Below are 20,165 nucleotides of genomic sequence, written 5' to 3'. Positions count from 1 at the left end.
AGAGGGCATAGCCTTTCTCAATCTTGGTCTGGGTTAGCTGGGAAGCCTGGTGTATTATAAGGTGTTTCACATAACAACAACCACGTATTTAAAAGAAATGGTGGTTAAGCACAATTCAATGAAACCAACAGCATATGGTCTGCCACAATACATTGTAACCAATGGCGTATAGTCAGTCATCATGTGGTGCTCGTTCGGTCATTTTTTATATTGTGCTTAATTTATTAATTAACCAGATCAATAATTCAAAATATTCAATTCAGTTAAACCTTGATAAAACAATGTTGATGAAATTTTCAATTTGCTTCGTTATACCGAAACTTTGTTTGAAATACAACCTTTTACAGCTAAGTATAGTTGCAAAAGGTTTCTTTATACGTGAGAAAGGCCAAAAGAATGTTTGAACAATATGGCATTCAAAAAATTAATCTCAATAAAGTGAATTAAATTAGTTTTCTTGCTAAGGCAAGTTGCCGGGCTAAAGTACTCAGCTGCTGACCCGCAGGTCGCGGGATTGAATCTACACTGCGGCGGCTGCATTTTCAATGGAGGCGAAAATGCTGTAGGCCCGTGTGCTCAGATTTGGGTGCACGTTATAGAATCCCAGGTGGTCGAAATTTTCGGAGCCCTCCACTACGGCATCTCTCTTAAACTAATGGTGGTTTTGGGGCATTTAACCTCGCATATCTATCCATCAAGGCACGTTGCCGGGCTAGTTGTTTGGGGTTCATCACTCATACGTGTATAGCGCACCACGACAAGGACACAAAAAGAGAGACAAACACAGCACTAATTTGCGAATAGTATCTTCTTTGCAATCACACATGCTATTTATACAATAACAGTAGACCGATAAAACCTAGAAAACATCATGTTAAAATAGAGCACAGCTCATGCACGCGTTATCATTGATTGCGACAATCTGCACTCGCCAACGTCAAAGTGAAGATTTTAGATACCTCTTTTCTTTAGCTGACAAAGCTATGAAAGCCACACACATGATGTTTTCTAGGTTTTATCGGTCTACTAATATTGTATAAATAGCATGTGTGATCGCAAATAAAACATTAGTTGCAAGTTAGCGCTGTGTGTGTGTCTCTTTTTTTGTGTCCTTGTCGTGGTGCACTCTACCCGTATGAATGATAATTTTCTTGATCCTGAGATCTGGTCACATCGACTTCATGTTGCACTGGTGGAAAGCTCTTCACAGCAGCCAAATGTCACATGTAAACCTAAAAGAAATGCAGGCCATAGTCGCGATGGTAACGTAGAATAAGCAGAGGTATCGTGCCAGTTTCGCCGCCACGGCTTACCATGAAAACCTTGGCTGTTCTGGGGAGTAGTTGCTGCCGATGTTATCATGTTTACTGAATGCCTTGCTTTCTACTGGCTTTGATGAACACATAACCTCAATAACCATCGCATGCCACAAAACGATATAAGGCTCTCAATAAACGAAAATCTGTTTAACTGAACTGCTGCTTAAATGGAACAGCTGTCTATGATATGATTGGTTTTACACCTGAATTGTGTGCTCCTCTTCATATCTCAGTATACAGAACTTTTGTTAAGCGGAATATATTTTTCTGGCCCTTCTTCATTTTCAGTAGTTTTAATGAAAGTGTACTGTAACTGCAGTAGACTCTCGTTGCCAGCCAGTTGGCGTGCATGATGGTGGAACTTGTCGCGAGCGCGGGCCAGGAAACTACTGCCAACTTAACAGCCTAGTGCTGCAAAGGATCTAGCCAGGCACTGCCGCAGCTGGTTTTGTTCGCTCAAACCACAGCTGAGAGCAGCACGTTTGCAGCGCGCGAATGCACTAGTCACGTGGGTTCTTTTTTTTTTCCTCCCCCCCCCCCCCCCCGGGCTTTCTTTGCAGCTTGGAAAAAATTATACATGTGGTACTTTATTTATGGCCAATAATGCTGACACTCTCACACTTTGCAAATTTAATTTGTTGCCTAAAGTTAATATTTAACTAATTAGTTAACTAATATTAAATAATAAATTAATTACAAAAATGTCTATAGTGTACAATTAAAGTGGTTTTCAGCAATATGCAACCTATTTCACTCAGCTTCTTTTAATACTGTATTTTTCAACCCTTTGCTAAATAGCTGGGAGAGCCCGTTTCGAGGAGAAGTTTGAAATGCTGGTGGGTCTCCGCAGGCTTGTGACAACAAGTTCTGGCAGGGCCTCCGTGGGACCATCTGCTGGGAATGAGGCAACCACACTGACTCTGCGACTTGGCACACGTCAGGGAGTGCAGTCACGGCTCATGCGTGTTGAAACACACCGAGACTTGGCAGTGTGGGCCCGTCACCTGGTTCATGGCGCCCATCTTGCTGTGGCTGCTGCTAAGGAAGTACGCTTTGGTGAGCATCTACTTTTTGTATGACATTAACACATTGGTCTTCATGAAAATTAGCAGCATAGGAGGCTGTCAAGTAAGTCAGAGGGACTGCCAAAATATTGTGATGTCCTGCTTCCACGTAAATTTCTTGTGAGAAATGCATGAAAATTAGCAGCATAGGAGGCTGTCAAGTAAGTCAGAGGGACTGCCAAAATATTGTGATGTCCTGCTTCCACGTAAATTTCTTGTGAGAAATGACATCAAGGTGCAGTACAAACACTGAAGACAAAAACAAAACTGGCTGTAGGAAAGCATTGTATTAAAGTGCCCTGAGGCACCGCTTTTTGTACAGAGTAGAAATTCACATCTGCCTTGCAGCCCATGTACCATAAGCTTGTTTGCTGTACATTAAATAGTGATGCCAGAAAAACATAGAACAAAGATACTGCTTATTTCATATGATTTGAAATTTGGACAGCTTTTTCGTCATTTGACATGCCTTCCTGCAGCGGAAGATGTTACTGTTATATTCACTCAAGTTTTAATTAATGCAAGCTAGACTGCTGGGTATGCAACTTTTTGTAGTTTTCCAGACAAGTTGCTGTTGCTGCTGTAAAGCTGCCTTTCGTACAGCCCAGGCTCAGGTTGCCGTCACTGTCTGCTGCTGCCTGCCTTGCTTTATAACTAGATGCTGCACTGTGGAAACAGCAGACATCTTGGTAGCAGTCATAGCGTGCAAGAATATCCAGGCTCGTTGCAAAGCTCTTTGTTGTAACTATGGTAACACAGTAACAAGAAAATTCGAAAGTTATCAAAGTAGATTTTCGTTGCGTCCATTCGGAGTGCCAAAGAGGTACATAAAGTTTCTTTCGGCACAGGTATACATATTATAGAAGAAGATAGTACCCCTCCGATCATACATATTACATTGAGCAAGCTCTATGGTCATTATCACAAAGTGGATTGGAAGGACACAAGAATTCACAACTTTATTCACTGGACAATGCCATGTGTGGCACATAATTGCTAGAGGGGCAGCATTACACTAGTTACATACCAGGCTTTGCGCGCACGCGTACAATTCCCTCACCAGACCTGCTTTTGAATATGCCTCCATCATTTGGCACCCACATCATGCCTACTTGTCTAACATACTCAAATCAGTTCAAAATAAAGTAGTCCAGTTCATCTTGTGCTCATATTCACGTTACAAAAGTGTATCCACTTTGGAGAAATTATTAAATCTTGTTAGTCTTGACTAGCAACAGAAAAAATTTACGCAATTGTCGTTCTTTTTAATCTTTATCATGGTAACACCCCATTTGCTTTAGCTAATGTTCTGCTTCTTCCATTGTATCAATTCGGAGAGACCACGTTTATAAAATAAAATCTATACTTGTCCGAACCAACTTTTATGTAAGTGCGCTTTTAATATTACCGATTGCAGAACGAAACTCTTTACTTTCATCTATCATGTTGCTCACAGAATCGTCATGATTTCAAGTTGCCCGAATAGCGTTTTTGGAAGGAAACACTCTGTAGCCTAAAGGTGTCCACGTATTTAGTAAAAACATATCTTCTACATTAAAAATGTGTATTGCTACATTAACAATAGAGTTTTGTTTTGCCTTCTGTATCTTTTTCGAACTTTTCTGATGCCTCCTCTGTATTGCGTCTTATTATTTACAACTTTTCTTATGTAGCTGTGTTCATTGCTTGACGAGAACGATGATACTGGAAAAAAGTCACAGTTTCGCTGAGGGGCGAAGCAATGAATGCGATAGCAACAACTTCAAATGTAATGCTGAGACGGGCCAGCAGATCAAAACATGCAGTGCGCTGCTCACGCACAAATGACGCATTAAAACAAAACACACAGGACGAGGATGAACCAAAAACGTTTACAGCTTGACACTTAACGCACTGTTTAAACAAAAATGACACACGAAACGTAATCCAGGTACAGATGAGTGAAAACTAACAAATGTTCCAGTTGTTACTTCGCTGTGTATGAAAAGTGCGCTCTTTTCGCAAACGGGGCCTGTGCAACAAGCGAAAAGACTGAAGGCGTGCGATTCTCCCCTACCGAAGAGTAAGTGCATCGCAGCGACCTGGGCGTCGAGCTACGCTGAGCGTGCATATTGCGCCATCTCGCTGGTAATGCTGAAAACAACCTATCGCTTCCGAGATCAGAAGCTCCAGCAATAAGTGGCAGATATAAATAGCGTGCCGTTTCAACGGTCAAGGAGGTGCTCTCTGGTGGCTCAGTGGTTAACGCCTTGCGCTCACAAAAGACAGGTCAGACATTCGATTCCGTGCGCTGGAGTCTTTTTTGGATTGTTTTTCTTTCTTGCGTTTTCATATATATAGATACATGTACATATACGGTGAATGACACCAACAGCAAAAACCAGCTAAGAGTGTCCATATAATTGTAAAACACTGAAATTATGTTAATTAAACTATATTGCAATTTGTATGTTGACTCTCACCTGTAAATGTTCACACTCCTAGAGTACTCATAAAATTAAATAAATAAATAAGTAAATAAATAAATGCACAACTAGGGCTCTGTGTTGTTGGAGTTCATTTTGGAAAATGTTTTTCATAGTTAATTTTTTTGGAGGAAATTTGGAATTTATGAAAGTTTATTTCTCATAAATGTCCAGCTCTTCGAAAGTTGGAGTTAATTTTGCGCTATCAGATTGTGAAATGTGTTCTTATTAATTTTATTTTTAATTAAAATGTGTTGCATTGTCACTGATAATCTTGTCTTTTTATTCTTTCAGTTTTTCTCACTTCTTTTTAATTTACCCTGTTGGTAAACTTACAGGCTGTTGATATGTACTGCTGTAAATTCGCTGTGTTTCATTTTGGGGTGAGGTGGAGCTGGTAAAGCTAGCTGCTTCTGCTTTTTGCTTCCAGCCTCTCTCATCTTATTGGTTAAAAATTAAAGAAATATTATTATTATTATTATTATTATTATTATTATTATTATTATTTTCCCACTACTATGAAATATTAGATGAAATGATATCTTAAAATGAAAACATGTGAACACCCCAAGTGTATTTTAGATATCCGAAAGCAAACACACACACACACACTGCGGCGGCTGGATTTCCGATGGAGGCGAAAATCTTGTAGGCTTGTGTGCTCAGATTTGGGTGCATGTTAAAGAACCTCAGGTGGTCGAAATTTCTGGAGCCCTCCACTGCGGCGTCTCTCATAATCATGTGGTGGTTTTGGGTCGTTCGTTAAACTCCACATATCAATCAATCAAATCACACACACACATGCACACGCACACGCACACACACACACGCGCACACACACACAAGCACAAGTACTTGACTAGAAAACACCTATGTTTGTTTGTATTGCAACCTCAAAGCTTGTTGTAAACAATACAAGCATGCTTAACGAGGGTACTTCCACTGATCGAGGTGCATTTTTTTCCAATTTATAATTGTCACCTTTGAAAGTGCCTTTTTAGCACTGGAAATGTCCTAATAAGATTGGAGTTTATTGTATAAATTTAAAATGTCAGGAATTTTACTAGCAAGTGTTTATAAAATTTTTTTGGATTTATCTGAAAATATGAAGACCTATGTATTACTGACTGAGAACTATAGATTATCCACTTAACCGTTTAGTTTTTTTTTAGAGTTTTTCTGTCTAAAAAGATTTTTTTTTTCCGACTTGATATTGAATATATCACTTCTCAAAAGCATGTGTTGATTGTTGAAAAAAGATTTGTAAGTGTAAATTAAGCCAAATTAGCATAATGAAATTTATTATCTCGTAGCCTATTCATGTCATTTCATGATTCACAAAACAATTTTATTGTTAACAAACTAACACCTATAACACATGAAGTTGTTAAAGCAAACTTCAATATTTTAATAATTAGCACCTGAAGGGCTGTACAATGACTAAACACTTTTTTTTCATGATGATGCATAACCATAATGCACATTGTCTTCACTAGACAACATTTTCTAAATGCAAGTCATTAAAAAAAGTTTGAAATAGCAGCTAATAAAATAAAAGAAATTGCTAAGCAAGGGCTGCCATCTGTGGAGCAACACACCAACTAGCTTAGAAACGAGCGAGTCTCATTCGAGACACTCAAGGGGAGGTATTATCTCAAGTGAAGGATCCACATTTGTCCAAAACAGTTTGGGCACAACCTAAGGGGCCTGTGAAACGCTTAGGTTCGGCAGCCCCCTCCTCGGGGTTCTGTGAGCCACTGATAAATTTTCCCTTGGTTTCGCACTTGCCCACTCGGCTCACTTGGATGGCGATCCCGAAGTGTGATCGATCCAGGGAATCTCTATTATTCACACCTGAGCATAAATAAGCACATCTCAGTGTGCAACAGAAATGCACCAGCTGCACATTAAGTCCTGCCAGCAGTTTGTAGCCAGCCAGACTCCGAAAATGGGACACATGGTGGCTTGAATCTTGGGGACCTTATATTACCATCATGCACATTTCAGCTATTAGAAAACAGGTGCCATTACACCTAGGCTCTGCACCTCTGCTATGCTCATTTGTCCACCACCATCATTGGCCCCGCATACACTGCACACCACGCTTAGCCCTCTAGGCACAATTGTGCGTCGTTCAACATGAGAAAGAAAGCCGAACATAGAGCTTACTCCGAAAGTTTTTTGCAGTACAGATTATGAATTAATTGAAATTGATCAATTCATGAATTCACTATAATTCATAAAAAAAGCTCGTGGGGGAGGGGGAGTCCTTGGCACCTAATGTAGCTTATCACGTTTCCCTGGCACCAACATGCTAGAGAACCCCTGCTCTAGAGTCTGTTATATTAACTCTATGGCTGCGACAACTTCTTCCCATTGCTTTTTTTTCCCGTTTGTGTTGACGGGTAGCCTTGCTACCATTCCTTGCATATTCATGTATGCAAATCAAATATGAATCAATCGTTTATTTAATGGGCCCAAGAATAGCCACAAGGTCTTTAGGCAGGTGCACACAAAAGTAAACCATACAATACAGAGAGCCTTCAGACAAAGAAATCAAACAAAAAGAGTGAATATGCACAGACAAAAAGAGATCAACACAAAATGGGAATAATAAAAATACAAGACAACAATTATAGAATGGGAGTGAAAAATAATTAGGAATATACACAACTACGGCATGTGGAATGCTTTGGGAAAGACGAAAAAGGAAGAATCTATACATTGGGAAAAACTATATTAGAACAGTATTAGCTCAGCTAAAAACAATGGCTTTAGACAATGAAAAGCATCAAGATCTGCGGCGGCTGCATTTTCAATGGAGGCAAAAATGTTTGAGGCCCGTGTGCTTAGATATAGGTGCACGTGAAACAACCCCCAGGTGATCAAAATTTATAGAGTCCTCCTCTATGGGGTCTCTCATAATCATATCATGGTTTTGGGAAATTAAATACCAAGTATTATTATTAAATTTAACATTATAGAGATTTTGTATTGCCGCGTGTTTGTGCCAGTCGTGGCAAGAACATAGCAGCGCGAGTGTCCTTGACTGAGTGCAAAAGACGAAGAAGTCGTTGCAGTCTTTTCCCTGCGATCGATAAAGCGTATTTGTTTGAGGTGCTTTGTGTGCTCGTCGATCCCGGGTCGTCACACTGGTGGAGATTGCTGGGTAGTCTTCATGCTTGGCACCCCTTCGCGGACCCGACATTCGAGCCCGGAATCGCTACCACTCGTCGACATACCAGTGCACCGTTTCAGTCGCCGTCTGCGAGGCCTGGCTCCCGAGCTCAATCCCTTGCCAGAAACTGCCAGCAATCGCTTGCCGCCTTCAGCACCATGGCTACTGCAGCTCCATCGCACATGACACTTCAGAATCCCATGATTCCTGACTGCTTTCATGGTGAGACCTATGAAGACACACAAGACTGGCTGGACCAGTTCGAACACTGCGCGAAGTACAATCAGTGGGCCACCCCAGAAGACAAGCCCGCGAATGTGTACTTCTACCTTAAAGATATCGCTCAGACATGGTACATCAACAGGGAAAGAAGCATGGCTACGTGGGACAACTTGCGCAACGTCTCTTGGTAGCTCGAATTGAAAAACCAAATAAGAACATTGCTATGTTCGCCGAAAACATGACCCGTTTTTTCGGCAGGGCAGATCCCAAGATGCCGGAAGACAGGAAACTGGGGTATCTAATGCGAGGCGTGAAGGAGCAACTGTTTGCTGGGCTAGTGAGAAATCCACCAACCACAGTAGCCGAGCTCACGAAAGAAGCCACAGCCATTGAATGGGCCCTACAGCAACGGTACCGCCAGCAGAACCCGGTCAACTTTCGAGCAAGTAGTCCAGTTACGACTGCGGCGAGCTTCTGCGACAACGACAGGCATCTGTGGGAAGTCATCCGGGAGATTTTGAGGGAGGAACTTTGGCAGCTTGGTTTAATTCCAGCAACTGAACCGACACCGGCATTGTCCTTTGTCGCTTATGTTGTCCGGGATGAGGTCCGTCAGGTTCTCTCTTCACCCGACTATGATGATGTGCGAAGACATTTGACTTATGCTGATGCAGTCCGACGCCCCGTCGTCGCGCCTTCGGCACAGCAGACTCCAATGACTGGACCACTACCAACCCTACAAACACAGCCGCTCTCAGCGCCGACGACTTTCTCAACTGCACCGATCTCGCCGACAAGACGAATGCCGTTTAGCCAAAATGTGAAGCCCACAACGTGATTCAATAGTGGGTCCCCGCTTACCTACCAGTGCCAGAAAATCGATTTGTGGCGTACCGCTGACCGTCGACCGGTATGCTTTCATTGTGGCGAAGCTGGGCACGTTTACAAAGTTTTCCGTTATCACGACGCTCAACTCGATGTTTCCTCGCTACCATGATTACCCAACGTACGACGATCAACGCACGTACAACCACACTCCTATGAACACACCGCCGCTGAATTCAATGAGGCCCGGGTCACGTTCTCCATCTCTCCTGCACGGGGCACTTCACCTAACCGTCGCAGTTTTGCCGATGTCGCCAGGGGCAGGTCTTCTAGCCCGCGACGAGGAAACTAGACTCAGCGACCTCGGGGGGTGGGGTTGCCAATAATTGAACTTCCGAACAGCCCCCATGGCAGACATATGACAGCTCGAAGCTACCGATGCCGAAGACGACAACAGCAACGACTAATCCGACGAATGGAACAACTGCCGATGTAACCGACGTTATCAGCACTGACCTCATCGTTCACATTGACGGCCAATAAGTGACGGCTCTTGTACACACCGGCTCCCACTTTTCTATAATAAGCCTGCAGCTAGCTGACAGACTAAGGAAGGTGAAGATGCCATGGCACGGACCCAACATAAGAACTGCAGGAGGTCAGTTGATGACACCGGTTGGAAAGTGCACGGCCCGACTCTTCATCGCTGGTTCCACCTTTGTCATCATCATCGTCATTCTTCACGAGTGCTGTAAACAGCTCATATTGGGAATGGATTTCTTGCGCGAATATGGGGCCATGATTGACATCCGTGACAGAAGCGTAACATTCACTACAAGCTCGGAGACTGCTACAGATGAGGAACACCAGCCACCTTGCTTCTGTATTGCCGATGACGACGTCATACTGCCGCCACGAAGTTGTTTCCTCGTATCCATCCACTGTGACATCTTACAAAACGGTACTGGCATCACTGAAGGAGCTCGCATTCACTAGCGGCATTTCTGTTTCCAGGGCTATCATCACTGTTATTGAAGGATGCGCTGAACTCTTATTGACAAATTTCAGTAGAGAACGCCGACACGTAGTTAAAGGCATGGCTATTGGTTATTTCGGCGAACTCTCTCAAACAGAAGATTGTCATTTACAGAAGATTGTCATTATAAGAAATGTTGCATTGTGGAGGAGGTCCACATGTTTACAACAAATAAAAAGAAACTAGAAGTCACTGTTAAGGAGTTAGCGGCTACAGCAGACTTATATGCAGGAAAGACAGAAGAAACTAGCAACCTGACATGCATCATCAAGTCAAACAGCCTTAGGAAGACTGCCAACGCCAAGCAGCTAGAGATAGTGGACATTGGTATGAAAATTCGGAGAAACCAGCAAAGAATGGCATTATAAGTGTTCCTTAGTTTTGCCGATCTTTATAAAAGTTTGCATTTTGTGTCATACTGAAAGCGATTATCTATGCAACTCTAATAAACTATGATGGAAAGTTGTATACAAAGAAAATGTTGTTGAAGCCATGTTTTTGATGTTTGCTCGAGTGATGTTAACAATGCTACCTTTTTACAATGTTACCGATGTATCCAACGATCCTGCCTTTTTTTCGATAAATTCTGGTTATTTCAAGCCTCCATCTTCCCCTGAAGATGTGTCAATTGAGTTTCTAACAGACAATGTGGTTCTTGAAAATTCACACCCATAGCCTTGAAAGTCCTTGAAACCCCTTGAATTTTCGTCATGCAAATGAGCATGAATCCTGGATGAAGCATGTCATCGTGGAGCACCTCTCAAAAAAGCTTGAAGAGGTAATCCATAGGCCACATCGAAGGGTCATTCAGGTGCTCCAGTGTTTTCCCATTAGCCTTGTCGTAGAAAAAACAGCAGGTTTGAAATTTAGTTTTAATGCAGCAGCAAGCAATGGGAGACCGATTCAATTAAGTAATGTGTTTTTTTATGTCTGCAGCAGTTGTGTCCGGGCTCAGCTTTGTAACAAAAGTGGCATTTGGCAATTGCGGTTGATGTTGTCTTTGAGCTACAGATATAACCGATAATAATAATAATAATGATGATGATGACGGCTACAACCACCACTCTCACCATATGCGGCTAATGCGATAAGGGTGGAGAGACGATGAAAATGTCGTGCGCATGCACCACAGCCTCTGTTTCACTGGTAGCTGAAGGCAGTGCCACTTGTAATGCTCTACTTTTTTTTTAAGTGTTTAAGTCTCACAGAAATGAGTGGAAATGGACAACAATATGCTTATTCAAATTTTTAGCCCTCATTCTGGTGCACATGAAATCATCCAACCAAGTACAGCAAAGGGATCACGACTCATTGTCGGCGCACGTGTGTGCCCGACGAAGAGCACGTAGGTCGTTTGCTGCTCGAGCTCGGAGCCGGTCTGGCCAGCGCTGAACCTATGTTGCAAATATATTTTGTGACTTGCAGGGAAAGAGACTTGTTACTCACGTAACATGCGGTAGTGGAATGTTCTCTGTCCTTACCATGCAGCTCTGCAGTGACCACATCCTCCAGCTTCCATCCATGGCTTCCTATGAGACAACCCGTACCCTTCTCCATCTGCAGCTTGTACGACAACCTTTGTCGCGGTCCCCACACCCCATGATCCCGGGACATTCTCTGCGAAACCTGGCCTTGATGTCGACTACTGGCTTCACCTGTGTGAACGAGTCAGTCAAACTCACCGCTGGGACCCTACCATGATGCCCGCTAATGTTCTATTCTACTTAGATAGAACCTTGCGTGTCTGGTAGGAAACACATGAGTCTGAGCTCACCAGCTGAGATAGGTTCAAGGAGAAGCTACGCGACATTTTTGGGGACCCGACCGGTCACCACGCGGCTGCACGACAGGAGCTGAATTGTATGTGTTCTACATAGAAGTGCTCACTTTTTGCCGGAAAGTAGACAAGGCAATGTCTAAAGCTGACAAGGTTGGTCACGTTCTGAAGGGAATCTCGGATGACACTTTCAATTTGCTAGTCTACACCATTGTCTCGACTATCGACCTCATCATTCAAGAATGCCGCTATTTCGAAATGGCAAAAAGCCGTCGTGTGCGCCCTCGATTTTCTCGGTTGCCAAACACGGCAGCTATGTCTACCTGCTCAGTTTTTGCTGCCACACTGCCCTTTAAGCACAGTGCGATGTGTATCGTTCGACGAGAACTTGAAGCAGCAAGTCCAGCGCCGCTTCAGCCCTCTCCATTCGACCATGCCAATATACCAACAACCCTCTCAGTCTCCATTATTCAAGCGATCGTAGGACAAGAATTCCCCAACCTCGGGTTCCCTGTTGCCTGCCTCGTCTCTAGCCCCTCCTCCAGACCAATGCCTATCGATACATCCCGAAGTGATCCATGCGTTCCTTCAGTGTCTTGCAACCCCACGGAACAGCGAACTCCCGACAACAAACTAATCAGCTTCCAGTGCCACCGCACTGGACATGTCTCCTCCTACTGCCGCACCACCTGGATGCCTTCATATCAGAACTAATTACAGCAAGAGCTGTTATGAGATCAGAACACTGGTCACGCGCGGCGCCGAAGTTGTCCGCTGCCGTCATCGCCAGTGTCCGTAACCAGTAGTATGAAAAAAAAACTCTGTAAATAAAAAACACCCATGACACAATCGGATTCGAACCTAGGTCTGCTGCGTGCCAGCCCAGTATCCTACTACTGAACCACGCCAGTGCTTGAAACTCGTTTTTAAACTGGCGTTAGGCAGGCTTGATGTCAGGGAAAGGAATCACGTTAATATGAGTAATTAAGCGTTTTAAAACATCAAAAAAGCAGTCAGGTGTCACACAATGCGAATTGTGTAACAAGTGGGTTGTCCAATGCTCCAACCTGTTAGAAAACTTGTTCTTGATCACCTATTAACTGTGGCGCATACCCACTTCAGGCATATTCATCGTCGTCAGCCACTGGATAAAAAGATTGCACAAAATCCTTAACAAGTTCGTAGTGGAAATCATGCTTCTCCAAAGAATGACGAAGAATAGCATAGTGAATGCTGGCCTACTACACAAAATTTATAATTATTTATGGTGTAGTGGGTACCCAGCAGTGTGCTTTTCTAGCTTTTCTAGAAAAGCTAGAAGGCTGCTCATCTAGCTTTCGCTGTGACTGTACTGCACATTCTTCGCAGGCCTGGCATTTTTTCTTCTCGCTTTCTCGCCCATATGAAGATCTTTGCCAGTATTCGCCCAACTGTATGGACCCTGCTTTTGACACACCTAACAGCCGCCTTCCTGCTCGTTCACTGTCCCCTTAACTACGTCGTTTCCCGTCGTCCTAACTACGTCGCCATCCATCGCTGCCCAACTTTGCAACGTAACCGATGGAAAATTGGATCGTGCAGCTCCTGAAGGTAGTGCTGCATCATCTCCGTCTGAAGCAAATCTTCCGTTGATGCTTCTTACAAAAAAAAAGTTTATTGATGTGCATTTGGACGATATTTCTTTGACGGCACTACTCGATACTGGCACTCACGTGTCCATAATCAGTGCTCACCTTTGTTCCTGTCTAAAAAAAAGTACTCGCATCTCCTACTACAGAAGCTGTACGTGTCGTTGATGGTGGAACTGTTCCTGTCATCGGAATGTGCACAGCTCACATAAGCATTGCCGACCGCTACGTTCCTGTCCTATCAATAGTGTTCCATAACTGTCCTCATGACCTCATCTTGGGGATGGACTTCCTATCGAACCATTCTACCCTTATAGACTGTTCCGCTGGTACTATTTGCTTGGCCCTTCCTCTTCAGCCGGATATTCACCCCGAACTTCAACGCAGTCTCTGTGCCACCAATTTCATATGTCTACTGCCTAAAGCCCTAACATTCGCTGAATTTACCACGACTTCATTCATGTTGGATGTGTTGGACATCGTCACGCTGACTCCTGATGTCCTTCTGGCACGTGACATCACTGTCTCTCACTGCATCGTAATTATAGCCGCCAAATGGACACATCTTCCCGTTATAAATTTCGGCTTCACAAAGCAAGTCCTCCCTCAAGACATCTTTATCGCCACTTTGCGGTCCTTAGCTGATGACCACGTCACCACTTTTGCAGCCGATGTATGCTCCAATCTTCCTTTTCTCCCATCCCGATGCCACATGCCTCGGCGTGGCATTACGCTCTACGATCGCACCATACCTTCCCCCAGCGCAATCAGCCGCCCTCTTCCACCATTTAGCTTTCTACCGCAACATCTTTGACCTTGACGATTGACCACTTGGCCAAACTTCACTTGTGCAGCACTACATCAACACAGGTGATGCTGTTCTCATTCACCGCCGACTGTATCAGGTGTCCGCATCAGAGCGCAAGATTATTCAAGCATAAGTGAACAATATGTTAACTAAAGGCATTATTAAGGCCTCATCAAGTGCTTGGGCATCACCCGTCATCCTGGTTGAAAAAAGAAGAACACATGCTGTTTCTGCATCGATTACCGGCATATAAATCGAATTATGAAAAAGGACATGTATCCTTTGCCCCACATTGATGACACTCTCGATTGTCTCCGTGGCGCTCGGTACTTTTCAACCATCGACTTTCGCTCTGGTTATTGGCATATTGCCGCGGACAAGAGAGACCAGAAAAAGACCACCTTCGTCACTCCCGATGGCCTGTGCCAATTCAAGGTTATGCCCTTCGGTCTATGCAATGCACCAGTCATGTTTGAACGTATGATGGACTCTGCTACGAAGGTTCAAAGGGTCAACATGCCTGTGTTACCTAGGCGGTGTTCTCGTATTTTCACCTACATTTGAGACCCACCTTGAGTGTCTGTCCACCATTTTCAATGTCTCAATGTCTTCTCAACGCCACCTATCTTGGCCCACTTTGACTCTTCCGCCAAAACTGAGGTCCGAACTGATGCCAGTGGTCACGGGATTCGACCCATCGTCGCCCAACGTCAACAGGGAAATGATCGTGTAAAGAAGATGTGCCTGCAGCAAGCAGCATCGCCAATGCCCGGCTCTCTCGGCTCGTGCTTCGGTTCGTTGCTGTGCCGATCGCTGGAGGGTTCTTCACGCTGTCTCGTCGCTGTCTTTAACGGCTAATAAACCTCTTCACATTTGGTGGAAGGTGCTGTTAATCCTCGATGCTACACCCTGGAGCTGCGAAGCCGCACGCTACCGCCTGCCATGACTGACAATGCCACTACATCGGCGCCTTCGCCCCAGTTCAACTGCCCTGGCCATCCTAGGCTACGGGACCCGAAGGTCTTCAGCGGTGCGGATGGAACCGACGTTGAAGACTGGCTCGAGCATTACGAACTGGTGAGCGCCAACAACAAGTGGGATGAAGCCGACAAGCTGGGCCACGTCATATTTTATCTCACTGGCGTCGCCGAATTGTGGTTTAACAACCATAAACACAACATCCCCACATGGAGCGTCTTCAAAACGTCATGTGCTGAAGTGTTCGGTCGGCCGGCTGTCCGCAAGCAGCGGGCAGAACAGCGCTTGCGCGTCCGCTCTCAGCAGACTGGCAAGACCTTTACCAGCTATATTGAGGATGTCGTCGACCTTTGTCGACGTGTGAATGACACCATGCCCGAATCTGACAAGGTCAAACACATCCTGAAGGGCATTGACGACGGCGCATTTCAAATGCTCTTGGTAAGAAATCCGGGCACAGTTTCCGAAGTCGTCAGCTTGTGTCAGAGCTACGACGAGTTAAAGAAGCAACGCACTTTGACTCAGCAGCCTCAGCATGGTGGTGAGTCACTGTCCAGTTTCGACACCCTGCCTGACAATTCACCGTTGCTTCAGCAAGTTCGAGCCTTCGTCCATGAAAAAGTCGCCCGCCAACTTTCCCTAGTGCCCTTCACTCACGAGACCACCACCCGTCTACCTGCCCCGCTTCGCACAGCTATTTCGGAAGAGGTTGCCCAAGCTGTTCCTCTTGCGCACCACGAGCCGCCTCTATCCAGCCGTGTTCACTACCAGCGTGTCGCGCAGCCGGTAGGCCCTCCTGTCGCCTATTCGCCAGCCGTGCAGCCTGTGGCCGCACCCCTAACGTATGCAGCGCAGTCTGTGGCTCCTCCTGTCGCCTGTTCGTAAGAGATGCAGCCTGTGGTACCGCCATTCACATACGCAGACGCTGTGTGTAGGCTTCCGCAACCACCCTACACCTCGCGCTCACAGCTCGCACACCCAGCTGCTTATACTGCACCTTGGGCGGCACCACCAGTCGCCAATCCTTGGAGGACGCCCGATAACCAACCGATATGCTACGCCTGCTTCACTCCCGGACACGTTGCCTGCTACTGCCGCTGTCGACCTCAGACGTTCGGCGACTATGTCCGATCGTCTTAACCCGGCAGCCAACCCTTCGCGCAATACGGGCGGGTCTCGTCACCTCGCTATGCCCCTCCCAACGACCCCGACTTCGTGACGCCGCGCGCACCCTCTCCTCGTCGGCGATCGCCCTCCCCCATGCGTCGCCGGCCCAGACCTTCTGACCAGGAAAACTAAGCACCGCAGTTCAACAGGCAAGAACTGCGCCGTTTTCGAACTGTCTAAGCCCTCGCCCCTCTCCTGCTAACGTGGTTGCAGTAACTGTTGAAGGTTATTGTACTTTCGCCCTTGTGGATACCGGCGCCGCTGTTTTGTTATTGCCGCTAATGTCTGCCGTGTATTACGTAAAGTCACGACGCCGCTTTCGGGACTGTCACTCCATACTGCAAGTGCACAGCAAGTAACGCCTCTCGCAGCCTGCAGTGCAAGAGTGTCCATCGAAGGCATTGTTTACATTGTGGAGTATATTGTCCTCGCTGTCTGTTCGCATGACGTCATCCTCAGATGAGACTTCCTATCCCACCATAATGCCGTCATCGACTGCGCACGCGCTGAAGTTGAGTTTTCACCCTTTTGTGATGTCCCATTACTTGATGCTCTTCATCAGCCGCCGAAGTTGTTCATGCATGAAGATACCGATATTCCACCTGAAAATTTCGCACTTGTTCCAGTTTCATGCAACGCCTACACTGACGCTACAGTCTTTTTTATGCCTTCCGATATCTTCACGAGTCGTCGAGCTGTGCCGCTGCTTTTCGCAACGATTGACCTTGCCGCCAGAAGAAGCAATATGTTCATACTCAACCCGCTTTCCACACCTGTCACTTTGCTTGCGGGGGAATGTCTCGGCCGCGTGCAGGATCTCGACCCTTCGTCTTTGGTTGATTGTCCCGGATGACTACTGCGACCACCTAAAATCACTGGCGGCGCTCGAAGAGTCGTCCAAGGATACATTTTCCAGCGCCATCGCCGACACCCTCACTCCCACCGAACATGCCGACCTGCTTGATCTTTTGCATGAGTTCCGGAATTCTTTCGATGTGTCGCAACCTCAACTAGGCCGCACGTCGCAAGTCAAGCATCATGTTGACACTGGCCTACACCAGCCACTGCGTCAAAGACCATACCGTGTCTCCACTGAAGAGCGCCGCGTCATCAACAATCAAGTCAAAGATATGCTTCGTAAAGACATCATTCGACCATCTCACAGTCCCCGGGCGTCTCCTGTCGTCCTGGTGCGTAAGAAAGACGGATCTATCCGATTTTGCGTGGACTATCGTCGTTTGAATAAGATAACCTGCAAGGACGTATATCCTTTGCCGCGCATTGATGACGCCATTGACACCCTTCATGGAGCGGAATTCTTCTCGTCGTTAGATTTCTGGTCTGGCTACTGGCAAGTTCCAATGGCTGAAGCCGATCGCCAAAAAACTGCATTTATTACACCTGACGGACTATACGAGTTTAACGTCATGCCCTTTGGGCTTTGTAATGCGCCCGCCACGTTTGAACGACTTATGGATAATACGCTACGTGGCCTCAAGTGGAATATGTGCCTCTGCTACCTCGACGATGTCGTGGTTTTCTCGCACGACTTTCCTACGCACCTCCTTTGCCTCAGGCACGTTTTGACTTGTCTGACCAACGCTGGCCTGCAGCTTAACCTGAAAAAATGCCGCTTCGCTGCATGTGAGCTCGTCATCCTAGGCCACATTGTGTCGAAGCACGGCGTATTACCTGACCCAGCAAAACTTCTATCCGGTACGCCCAACCTTCCGGTATCTCGATTTCTCCGACGTCAAGCTTTCCATTTTGCCATCCACGATCAACTTCTTCATCGACGCAACTACGCTCCTGATGGTCGCCGGTGGCTACTGGTCATTCCACGCACTTTACGATCGCAGGTATGCGCCTCTTTTTACGACGATCCACAATGTGGCCACGCCGGGGTGTTCAAAACATATGAACACCTTCGCCATCGCTATTACTGGCGCGGCATGTACAATTTTGTACGCAAGTTTGTACAGTGCTGTCCTGACTGCCAGCGACGCAAATCAACACCGCTACGTGCGACTGGCGAATTGCAGCCACTTTTGTGCCCTGCCAAGCCATTTGATCGCGTTGGCGTTGACCTCTACGGCCCCCTTCCATTGACACCAGATGGCAATCGGTGGATTAGAGTGGCGGTCGACCTTCTAACACGCTACGCCGTAACAGCCGCTTTACCGAGCGCTACCGCTCAGGATGTCGCCTCTTTCATTTTACGTCGCTTTATCCTTCGACATGGCGCACCTCGAGAGCTCCTTAGTGATGGAGGCCGCGCTTTCCTTTCTGAGGTGGTCGAAGCTCTGCTTTCGGAATGCCACATCATTCATCGGAAAACGACAGCATACCTCCCGCAGACTAATGGGCTCGCGGAACGGTTTAACCACACGCTGGGTTATATGCTCTCAATGTACGTGGCATCTAATCATAGCAACTGGGACCGTGTTCTCCCATACGTCACATTCGCATATAATACTGCAATACAAACAACCATGGGATTCTCACCTTTCTTCTTTATGGACGTGACCCTTCCCATACAATTGATACTCTACTTCCATACCGTCCTGATGCTTCCGAATGTCCACCTATCTCCGATGCTGCTCGACAAGCCGAAGAGTGCCGCCAGCTCGCCCATGCCTTCACCTTGGACGAGCAGCAACGCCGGAAAGAAAACCGTTGCACCTCTCTTTCGGATCCCAGCTATGCCCCAGGGTCTCTCGTGTGGCTTGCCATCCCATACCAAACTCCGGGACTCTCATCAAAACTTGTCCCCCGGTACGAGGGGCCTTACACCGTTTTAGAGAAAACCTCTCCGGTTAATTACCTAATTGAGCCAGTTTCCCGATCGGATGACATGCGCTGGCGTGCATGTGACATCGTCCATGTTTCCCGCCTAAAACCGTATCATGAGCCTCTCCCTGAAACTTCTTAGGTCGCCAGGATGGCTCCTTTTTCAGTGGGGGCGATTGTGAAGAAGATGTGCCTGCAGCAAGCAGCATCGCCAACGCCCGGCTCTCTCGGCTCGTGCTTCAGTTCGTTGCTGTGCCGATCGCTGGATGGTTCTTCACGCTGTCTTGTCGCTGTCTTTAACAGCTAATAAACCTCTTCACAACCGCGTTATCACCTATGCTTGCCGCCTCCTTACACCTGCGGAGTGCAACTATTCAATAATGGAGCGAGAATGCCTTGCTCTTGTCTGGGCGATCTCAAAGTTCTGTTCATATTTATATGGCACTCACTTCTCCGTCATCATGAACCACCACGCACTCTGGTGGCCTTCATCATTATTGTATCGCACAGGTTGACTTGGTCGCTGGGCTCTGCGACTGCAAGAGTATACCTTTGTTGTGACATACGAGTCTGGATGCCTGCATTAGGACGCCGATTGCCTCTCTCACTCTCCAGTTGGTGAATCGCTCATCGTCACTGAGAATGGCATTTGCGTGTGCTTCGCTTCCCCATTTTTTCTGGTGTTCGGCCGCGAACCCACATTGCTCCCCAATGCAGTAATTTTATTGCCAACAGCTCCGACCACTGAATACCCCTGGACGCCATCAGCCGGGCCACCCACCCACGCGAAGCCGCTCGTACTCCCCTTCTGACTTCCCAAGAAACAAAACGGCATCGGCATGATCAATGACACCCCGACGTGCACTTTTCACCCGGTTTGTTGGTTCTGCTGTGGTCTCTAACCAGGC

At 46.3% G+C, this 20,165-nt stretch overlaps 1 protein-coding gene across 1 annotated transcript in view; it reads left to right on the top strand.

Moving 5' to 3' along the window:
- The window catches only part of Syn1 (Syntrophin-like 1), a 182,352-nt gene that overhangs the window by 141,669 nt on the left and 20,518 nt on the right, over positions 1–20,165 (top strand). The window contains exon 4 of the mRNA XM_037428838.2: positions 2,170–2,375. Within this exon, the coding sequence (XP_037284735.1) occupies positions 2,170–2,375 (206 nt within the window). The remainder of the gene's footprint in view (positions 1–2,169; positions 2,376–20,165) is intronic.

The sequence above is a fragment of the Rhipicephalus microplus genome, chromosome X, assembly GCF_043290135.1.
Source record: "Rhipicephalus microplus isolate Deutch F79 chromosome X, USDA_Rmic, whole genome shotgun sequence".
Classification (NCBI taxonomy): Eukaryota; Metazoa; Arthropoda; class Arachnida; order Ixodida; family Ixodidae; genus Rhipicephalus; species Rhipicephalus microplus.
This window is presented reverse-complemented; position numbering and strand designations above follow the sequence as displayed.